Source organism: Belonocnema kinseyi, chromosome 5 (genome assembly GCF_010883055.1).
Source record: "Belonocnema kinseyi isolate 2016_QV_RU_SX_M_011 chromosome 5, B_treatae_v1, whole genome shotgun sequence".
Classification (NCBI taxonomy): Eukaryota; Metazoa; Arthropoda; class Insecta; order Hymenoptera; family Cynipidae; genus Belonocnema; species Belonocnema kinseyi.
In genome coordinates this window covers 132,753,970-132,765,126 of record NC_046661.1, presented here as the reverse complement: position 1 = coordinate 132,765,126, position 11,157 = coordinate 132,753,970, and the positions used below count along the sequence as shown (strand labels likewise).

At 30.6% G+C, this 11,157-nt stretch overlaps 1 protein-coding gene across 1 annotated transcript; it reads left to right on the top strand.

Annotated features, from left to right (window-relative positions):
- Positions 1–1,949: 1,949 nt before the first annotated feature.
- On the top strand, positions 1,950–10,842 carry LOC117173487. Its single transcript, XM_033362096.1, has 4 exons — positions 1,950–1,968; positions 2,313–2,355; positions 7,910–8,033; positions 9,691–10,842. The coding sequence occupies exons 3-4, from the start codon at positions 7,976–7,978 to the stop codon at positions 10,002–10,004; spliced, it is 372 nt and encodes a 123-aa protein (XP_033217987.1). The 5' UTR covers positions 1,950–1,968; positions 2,313–2,355; positions 7,910–7,975; the 3' UTR covers positions 10,005–10,842.
- The last annotated feature ends 315 nt before the right edge of the window (positions 10,843–11,157 follow it).

Below are 11,157 nucleotides of genomic sequence, written 5' to 3'. Positions count from 1 at the left end.
TATCATTTGTTTGCGCCCATGAAAGATGCACTTGGAGGATTGCGATTTGACAACGATCAAGATGTTGAGGTATTCGTGCGCAATTGGTTGATGACTCGACCTCAAACTTTCTACGAGCAAGGAATTAACAAGCCTCCAAACCGCTGGGAAAAATGTGTAGAGCGTGAAGGAGACTATGTAGAAAAATAATCAATAGTATTTTTGTATTGTTTTATAAATAAATAAATATTAAAAAAGAATTCCGGTTAATATTTGATTCACCCTCGTAATTCGATTTTTTCATGCTAACAGTGATACTGCCTTTATCATCATTCATGCAAACTATGTCAGGGTTGTTTTTAAGAAACTCTTTCGAGATTTTTCTTTTTACAGTAATTTTTGAATTTCAAGAATAAGAAGTGAATTAGAAGTTTGTTTACAACAAGATGAAATTATTAATCTTTCAAAAGCATCAGATTCTCCTCCATCAAAGATTTTTAAGCAGCCATGTAAAACATCACAACAAACTTTCAAATTTAATTCATCAGCAAACTAGTGTTTAACAGCAAAATTTAAATTTACATAGGATTTTTGAAGAAGGAGGTAAAGATCCTTGGTTTGTTAATTTGACAGATATTCAAATTCCTGATTCAGTTACAGATATTCTTAGATTAGGTCAAGGTTTTAGTAACCGTGCGATAAAAACTGAGGCAAAAAAAAATGATGGAAATAGTAAAAAATGTTGAATCCAGTATACACAAAATTTCTATTTTGGATCAGCAGGATTTCCGAAACAAGGTTTTACTCTTGTCGAATTATATTAGGACGTATTGGAAAAAATAAATTTGTTTGCACGAACTTGTAATAGCAACGAAAACTTTCTTTTGGAAGTCAGAAACACTCCCCTTAACTTTCATAAAAAAATATCTTCTGTCTCCGCATTGTAGATATAGCTAAAAATCACAACAAACGAAGCACTTCTTCAAATTTGAACAGCAATAATTTTCTTTTTAGATTTAAATGATCAATAAAATCAGTTAAAAGCTCTTTTTTTCGCTGCAAAATAATTTTTTCAACTAAAAACGTTATGATTTTATATTTTCACATTCTCATCAGAGAAAGTATTAGATTCGTGCAAAATTTGACCGTTCCAGTTTTTTTTAAATGTTTACGTTTCGAGACCCCTGAATCCGAAAAACTGGTTTTTACGAATTGGTTTGCCTGTCTGTCCGTCCGTGGATGCTTTTTTTAGCACGATAACTTTCAAAAGAATCGACTGCTGCTATTTTCTTTCGTAAACTCTTTTAGTGTCTTGAAATGAAGGCGAAGTTCGTTAGGTAGCCATTTTGGTTCAAAATTTTTAAACTGGGCACATTTTGAATATTTTTGAAAACACCTTTTTTTAATTCGAAAATTGTTTTTACGGATGTTTATAGTATTTAAAAAGGCAAACAATTGATCCCAATTACTTTTATTTTGATAAAAGCAAGATCATCATAACAAATTTCTGAATTTTCTTGAAAAATCGAATATATATATAAATTTCGCAATCGCTCTCGCCTTCGTCAAATTTGAGTCGATTTTTAGAATTTTGTGACCAAAGGCTAAGTGTGTCATTTTTTTCTTGACATTAGATACGCAAAATATTTTTCAGGGAAAACAATGACGTCGTTGCACCTGATATTTTTAACGCTAAGCTATTGTAATTAAAATTAATTGTAATTTATCCCGGCGTGAATAAAAATATTTAGTCAACACTTTAAGTATTTATAATTGACTAAAGTACAAAAAATGTTAGAAGTAATTTCTCAAAAATTTCAAATCAATCTCAAAATCATGAATATGATAGTTTTCAAACTTTCTGTGACATAATATTTTAAGAGTTTGTAATAAAATTTAATATACAATAAAATCGTTTACTTCTAAAAAATGTATGCGTGATAAAATTGGTTTTCTTATTTTTCCCAGCAAGATGCAATTTTCAGTGAGGTAGGTAATTTTTTTAAATTTCTGCAAACGTATACTTCGCATTTCTCTGATAAATTTTATAGCAAAATAAAAAAATTAACATTTAAAAAATATGAAAGCAATACATATTAATTTTTATTTTCTTTCAGGCTCTGTCTACATCGTGAGTTTGATAATTTTTTGAAATTCTGTGACAGAATAATTCGATTTTACTATAAAATTTTATTACAAAATAAAATTGGCAGCTCCAAAATAATGTACGCGTTATCGCAACATTCTCAAATCTATTGAAGCGCTATTAAAACGTTATTGTAATATTTGTATTACTTGTCGACTATATGAGACACATTTTTTTTTATTTCTAGTCAAAAATAGCCAGTGAAAGAAAAAATTTTCCAACTCTAAAAGGTACGTTATCTTTAAATATTGAAATAATTTTAATTTTAATATAACCCAATCAAAATAATTATATGAATTCGATGAGATTTTTATTTTGTGCGTCAATATAAAATTAAAAAAACGTCCATGGACACATCTGAAAAATGTATGCGTGGTAAAAAAATGTTAATCTGTTCCAGCGACATTGAAAAGTTTAGCGGGTACTTTCACTATTTTTATATGACTAATAAGAATAATTTTATACATAAGGACACGAAGTTTGAAAAGAAGATTTCAGCTTTTAATTTTTTGCAGCAGTAGACGAATTTGGAACAAAATAGTTAAAGTTCCCAAGCAGAAAATACATTTTCAACTATCGGGACAAATATTTAAGCAAACAAATTCTTTTATTTCTATAATGGACTAATAACGCGTCTTGTGTTTGAGATTTTGACTGCAGAGTATTCATTTTTCGAGGAATTCATAATTTTTTTTGTTTACCATTTTTTCCATGCAGCGCCGCCGGAATGCTGTTTTCAAATGTACAATTTATGTATTTATTTCGTTTCATTACTAGACTACCATGTGCGCGCGCTTACTTTTGTATTAATTTTTATCATTTACCTAATTTTCGCATTAGAATCTAAAATAATGCACCCAGTGGGCACAAAATTTGGCGACGTCTTCACGACATCGTTACGACATATTTACGACATCTTTACGACATACTATGTCCATGTCGTTTCGATGTCTTTGCGATATCGTAAAGACATCGTTAGATCATACGACTTATTCACGATATCGTAAAGACACCTTCACTACATGGACATAGGATGTCGTAAAGTTGTCGTAAAGATGTCGCAATGATGTCGTAAAGACGTCGCCATACTTTGTGTCCACTGGAATGACGAAATTGCAATACGTGTATTGTAGGTATTGTAAATCGTGAAGTCATCGTCCAGCATTCCGATACATGTTCTTGAATTCCAATAATTCGCGAAATTCATGGAATTCCAACAATTCGCAAAATTCATGGAATTCCAATAATTCGCGAAATTCATGGAACACATTGGATTCGCGGAATTCAATGAATCGAAGAAATGCATGGAATTCAGTTGAATGAAGAAATTCGAAGAATTCACTGAAATGAAGGAATTCACGGAATTCTTCGCATTTATGGAATTTAAGAAATCCACGGAATTCACAGTAGCCGCTTAATTTAAAGAACTCACAGAATTCATTCAATTCGCAGAATTCATAAAAATAAAGTAATTCTAGAAATTCATGTAACAATCTGAATTAACGGAATTCATGGAATTTAAAGAATTCAAGGGATTCAAGCAATTAACGAAGTTGAGGGAATTTCAAGGAATTCGTGAAATTCTATAAATTTTATACACTCCGCGAATTCCGTGATTATATCCAATTTCATTATCTCATTAACTATAATGAACACCTCAAATTTCGTTAATTCCATGAATTGCACTATTTACTTGAATCTCATGAATTAGTTAAATTATGGTAATTTCTTGAATTCCGTAAATTGCATGAAGTTCAAGAATTCCGCGAATTCCATGAATTCCATATATTCCATGAATTCCATGTATTCCATGAATTCCATGAGTTATGTGATTTTCATAATTTGCGTGAATTCTTTCGATTGCGTTAATTCCTGCAATTCATGAATTTCGTGAATTCTGTGAATTCAATAATTTGCGAGAATCCCGTAAATTTCGCGAATTGCATGATTTTGTTGGGTTCCGTTAATTTTGTGAATTCGTTGAATTCCAAGAATTTCCTGAATTCTGTGAATTTCTTAAACTCTCTGAATTCCGCAAATTCCACGTATTTCGCCAATTCCTGGAATTCAGTGAATTCTATCATTATTGTGATGTCTCTTGTGTAATGAGGCGTCTTTAAGAAATCCGTTACAATTTCGATATTTCAAAAAACGTAATCTAAATCGATTAAATGTAGTTCCGCTTTAGTAATATAGAAATATAATTAAAATCACGTAAGTTTTTTTTTTCGATTTGGTCGGGTCCAAGAGCATAATAGAATATTTACTTTTTCTTGAATTATAATAAAAATGTGAAAGCATGCTGAAGGCGAATATCAATTCCTCGAGCGGCACTCGAATGTTAATTTCAAATCCTTTATTTGCGAAAAACAATAGACGAAAAAATGTAGTAACTAATGGATTGCCCCATTTTCGTCTTGGTTTCACTTCTACATTTTTCTTGGAATTTCGAGAACCAGTAGCTATTTTATCATGTTCCTAATCTTATTGCAAAGATGGCATTAAAAACTTAAATTTAGAGGAACTACCATTTCCTTTTCTGAAGAATGTCTAAAGTGAAATCTGATAATCAAAAATTGTAATATAAAGTATAAAAAGTTATACTTTTCAAGTGTAAAATGCATTTGCGCAATTATGTTTTATCCTTTTATCGGTTTACCTTATCCGTATAGGAATACAATCAGGGATCCGTCCGGGTCCCGGCCGGATAGCCCTGGTTTAAGCTGGGTGCTGATCGGGGAATCCGGCTGATATCCGGCTAAGAACGTCACAGTAAACTAGTCGGATCCCGGCTTCAATAACGGCCGGGGTCCAGTCGGGTAATCCGGCAACAAAACGGTTTAAAAATGTTGTTTCAGGCGAGAAATTGGTAACTTGTTTTGGCTGTTAAGGCTCATTGTAAAGATCACGGTGAAATTTAAAAGTCAACTCAAGTCAACCAATTCTGGTAAGAAGACTGGCGTAGAATTTCAATCCCTGAAACAGTGATCTTAAATCGACTACGGGTTTTAGAAAAAGTTCACCCAAATCGGAATACACAGCTGTTTTTGTACACTACCATAGATCAAAATGTCGTTGAAATCAAAATCCCAGATGCTCCTAAACTCAATTTAGATCAAAATGAATAAAATGAATTTAGTATTTTTTTCAAAAATTTTTTAGATGAATATGTTCAAGGTTCAATGGTAGATTTATTAACCTTTAATATATTTTCGAATTCATTTATCCGAATAACATTTAATAATATAGCAAATTATTAGTTTTCAAATTGCACAGACCATTTTTACATGAAATGGTGAGTATTTATATGTGTTTTAACGAAAATTCAACTACTGCTTTTTTAAGTTGACTAGAATATCAGAGATTTTTAATTTGATTGACCTTGTATTTGTTCCAGAATCTTAAAAATACTCGATGAACAGACTCACCAGTTTGCTCTGACCACTTGCCTAATCCATATTCTCCTAAAAAGTGTAGGCAGTGTCCTAAATTGTCCAAAAGAACGTGGATTTTTAAAGTTTCAGACATTTCTGTGCCTTTCAACGCTTTAGAAAGTTGATTCAAGTATTTCTTTAATCTGGTTCAAACGATTTCTTAGAGAAACAGCAATCTACTAATTTATCCATTTCCTTGAATGCAGTAATAAATTTTTCTAACGTCCATTCACCAACCTCTTCGTAAATTAATGGATCTAAAAGTACTTCTGCACGTCGCAAAAATTTACGACAAGCGTTTCCTTCAAATATTTCTCCAGAATAGTTTTTAGCGACTAATCCCAATTTTTTCGGCCATAGTAAAGCTTTTTCTTTTCCCACACAGTTTACTACGCCCTTCCAAAATAAAGTGTTCACAAATCCCTGCAATATGTGTAGTTTTCTGCCCATTGGCAATCAGCAATAGCTTAAAATCAGTAAGAAACTTAAAAGCTAATTTGTTAGTATCAATCAGGTCAAAGAGTATCTTTAGATTTTCATAACTTTCTTTGACTCCAGGTACGACACACAGAAGTATTAACCAATAAACACTAGTTGAAACAGATTTTTTCCCAACAGTCCCACCTTCTTCATATGCCGGCGTGTCAAAATGACAAGGTTCCATCTCGGCAGAACCAAATAAAAAGGTTCCCTACTTTAGAGGGCGTTGGTGTTCTCAATACTATTTATATAGGATTCTTAAGCTTCCATGTTTCGCCGCCCGAGATGGCACCTTTTTATTTCGTCCTACCGAGATAGCAAACTGATTGATACAAACCTTGACTTTTGATCCTAATGTACTCAAGCTGATTTCATTTTTATGAATGGAAGTGGCATTTAAAGTATTAGCATTTCCAGAATCAATTTTTTCCAATGAATATGACTGAATGAAATGAAAACATTTATTACAAATAGTTGTAGTAGTTGACGTATCGTTATTATTTTTATCAATTGGAAGTGGCTGAAGCTTTGGTGATAAAGTAGCTATTAGCCAGCTTTACTGGCCGAAATACTGTAATTAGTTAAGTTCAACTAATTACAGTATTTCGGCCAGTAAAGCATATATAACAATGGCATGACGTGAAGCTTCTAGTTTCTTTAGGCAATTGAATTTCTTCGTAATTTGGCATTTTTTTAAATGCTTTATATTTTTCAATTGGTTCATCTCGATCTCGTTGACTGAGAGCGAGGCGGCAACATTTACAAATACACACAGGAAAACTTCCAGCTTCATCATATCCTTGTGCACCAACTTAATTACCTTACATCAACCGGATCCCTATTAACAATCCAGCCAACGTCATCAACTTCTTCAATCCCAACAACATCAACAGTACAACTAGCACAATTATCGCAGCAGCAGAAAAAAGCAGTTCAAGAAAAATCAGTTGTTTGATCAAGTTCTTCGACACCTTAGGCATTCGCACTCTGGAAGAGCCTCGGCGGCCCATGCGGTGAACACTAGCCTAGCAAGAAAGTTGTTCATTTCCGGAGAGTCGTGGGACCGGTACCTTTTGAGAAAAAGGTTTTCTCTAAGTACTTAAAACTGTTGCTCTTGGTGGTTCGGAACCCACCTTAAACTGTAGGTCCACCTTCGACCACTCAGTAAGTTTGTGGGGGTGTATAAAGGAATACAGAAGAAGGTGAAAGAAAAATGTAAGCCCTTAAGAGACATATTAGAAGCTTCCATGCCAACTACATACGTGAAATTTCAACTAAATGTTTTAATATTTAATAAAAAGTTAAAAGCAGAATATTTAAATGTTTAAAGAAAAGAGTGAATTGCTTACCACAAAAGGTATTTTAATACATACAAAATGAAAACAAAATTTTCACTAGAAAAGAAAAAGAAAATTTTATACTCGTTATATTAAATTATTTATAAAAATGCTAAATTTGTTCATGATAATAAAATTTTATGAGCAACACATTTTTTGCCCAATTTTTATCATTTGAGAATGATCATTTATATGTTTTTTTTCGTTATCTTATTATTTGGGTATATTATAATTTGGAAATTTCCATATTGAGGTAAATTAATTTTTTTAAATAAAATATCACATACAATTTTTCAACGGATCTAAAACAGGTGTTTTTCTTATCTTGATAACTTTCGAAATAATTCTGTACTTTCCAAAGAGGAATAAACATCATTTTCTATATTTGTATTGAGCTTAAGGGACAAATTTATTTATTTTGAAATTTTTTTTCTCAATTGGAAAAGCGTCTTTTTATAATTTATGTCAATTTGCAAGGAATGCAATTTTTTAAAAATATTTCTATTCAGTTTTATTTTTATTTTTTCTTGCAGAAAGCTTTTATTTCATTACACAACGTTCAACAAGCTCCATTTATCAGGATCGTCGATTTAACGAAAATGAAGATCCATGTTGGTGCTCCTCTCTTCACTCTAGCATTTTTCTTCAGTTTCATTGGTAAATATAATAATATAACTATATCAAATAATTATACCTTAATTCAAATTCATTTGGCTAAAAATGTAATTTTTGGGTAGAAAATTGACTCAAAAACTAAAAATTGAAATATCACGTATTACATGTTCTGTTGAACAGTTATATTTTTTTGTTGAAAATTCAATTTCTTTGTCAAAAATTAACTTTTCTTTGGTTGAAGAATAATTTTTACTCAAAAATTTATGTTTTGACTTTAAATTTAACTTCTGGTGTAAAAAATGGACTATTTTTCACCAAATCTTTCTTTTTTGTTTAAAAATCTATTCTTAATTGAAAATTTAACGATTCTAGTTGAATTGTCATAATTTTCGTTGTAATTTAACATCTTTGGTTAAAAATTGGAATATTTTGGAAAAAATTCGTTTTTTAGTAAAAAATTAATTTTTTTTAAATTTTAATTATAATATTTTTGTTTAAAAATTGATGTTTTTGAGTTAAAGATTCTAGCAAATATTTGTAAATGGATATATTTTAATAGAAAATCGTCTTTTTTGTTAGTAAAAATTATTATGTCGGTCGAAAATTAAACTATTTCTTTAAAGGTTGATGTATTTTGTTGAAAATTCATTTGTTCTTTGAAAACTTATTTCTAATTGATATAAAGTTTTTTGTTTGATGTTCGTATTTTTTGATAGAAAATTGTTCTTCTTGTTTCAAAATTAATTTTTTGTGCGAAAATTCATCCATTCGTTTGAATGTTATTTTTTAATTAAAAATTCAGGTTTCTTATATTCGATTTAAAATCTATTATTGTTCGTTGAAATTTATCTTTGTGCTTAAATGTAGGTGTTTTTGTTATTTGAAACATTTTTTGTTTTAAAACTTAACTTTTGCATTTTTCGTTGAGACTTCATTGTTTAACTGAAAATTTGAAGGTCTCACTTTTTATAAAAAATTCATATCTGTTCAGTCAAAAATTAATTTTTCATTCTTTAAAAAATGATCTGTTTACTTAACAATTAATTTTTTGAGTTGAAAATTCATAAATTTGTTAAAAATTTCACTATTTATTCAACAAAAATTCTTTTTTCAGTAGAAAATGTATTCTCAATTAAAAATTTAACCATTCCAGTTAATCATTCATACTTTTTGTTGGAAATCTGTATCTGTGATAAAAAAAGGTCGAATATAGTTATTTTTATGTAAGAATTAATTTATCTTTGAAAATTCCTAGTTTCTTTGGTTACAATTGTTGTTCAGAATTTAGTTTTACTTAAAAATTAGCTGATTCGTATAAAAATAAGGAATAGTGTTAAAAAGTATCTTCACCACGCGAATCTCAGACTATTTGTTTATAAATTTATTTTCGCATACATTTCGTTTATAATTCAACTGTTTGTCTAAAATTTCATATAATTTCTGGAAAATTCAATAGATCTTACAAATTCGATTTAACATTTCATGATTCAGACTCGAGCGCTTGCGTGGACTGCTTTTAGCGCCGCCTCTCGAAACTTTATGGTTTGCAGTCAGCCTAATTCAAATATTGTATTTTCAATTTTTATTTAATTTAGAGGAAACATGGAAATTTCGAAAAAAAAGTCGCAGGGGAAAGACTGTGATGTCCGATCAAGTATTTCAAGTAGTAAAATTAATCTAATTATATTCTTATTTGCAGAATTGAGTTCACTGTACAACACGAATCGTCTTATTAAGGACGTTTTGCAGCTTCCAGATGACAAGCACATCTGGTACAACACATTTAACGGAATAATAAAAATAGAAAATGGGAAAAATGAATATACTTATGGATTACGAGACGGAACTACAATGGTTTGCGAATTAGACTTACTTCAGCAAGAAACATGGGTGCGTGCATTAATGATAGACAACCAACCAGTTAAGGTGGACGCGAGAAATTCCAACGTTTATAATTTTACTAAAGATGACACAAACTTATATGGAATCGTATTTGACTTGGAGCTTCATTAAAATAAAAATTGACATTTCCGACTGTATTGCACTTTCTTTATTTCGACAGCCGCCCATCATAATAGGAAAAAGGATATATTGGCTTATTGGTAACATGAAATCAATAAAAAATTATTACAAGGATTACTTGTTACATGGAAGGTATTTTGGCGCAGCAGCAGCGCCACCTACTGTACAGCAGTTGTGCGTAGGCTTGACGCAGTTGTTATACCGATTTTGGCACAGCGAACGCTCGAAACTAGTTTTCTCAAATAGATTCTCAGGCATTGATGAGCATGCGCGAATAATCGCTTTCGATTGGCTCTGCTAGACGCATGCGCAGTAGTTCACCGGACCATCTTTGGGAGAATTAAGCTGAACGCCACAACAAGTATAGAAAATGGATACATAACATTATGCAATAAAAAATAAATTCGTTAAAAATAAAAACCTGTGGATTAAAGCTTATTTCTGAATGAACATGAGATGGTGGAAATTTGCTTTAGAAATTCATTGCGCACTACGCACGGAGTCATATAAATAATGAAAAGTTATTGTAATTTATTTTCATTCTACTGCCCTTGTTCGCCATCAATCAAAAGAATATTTTCTTCAAATAAAGCCTGTTCTGACCTAACCAATTAAAATTAGTATAACCAAATTTTTACTTTGAATCATTTAAAAATGACTTTTTTTAATTTGGATTGGATGTAACTTTTCGTGAAGCGTATAATTACAGGCAGTGATAACTTTGCTGTAAATTAGTTTTAAAATTTTAATTTGACTTCGCCTGAATAATTATATTTTCTAATGAAATAAATGTAATTTTGGATTAAAGAAATAAACGAATTTAATACGATACAGAGCTTTATTTTCCATCTTCCAATCTACATCTACACCCTTGGTTATTTTGTTCATATTTTTATCCTAATAAAAAAGGGGCCAGCCATAAACTATTTCTGATGCTAATTGTTATAGCCTCATAAATATTAAAAATTGATTAAATCTTTTATAAACAAATGTCAACTGATTTACACTAAATTTGTGGGATGTATAAACAAAAATCGTTCTCTAATTGAATTCATGGAAGATAATAAATAATTTGTTAATTTAAACATTTTTCCACGGTGAATATTTAATGATGAAATAAATCCGGTTTCTACTGTGGGATCAG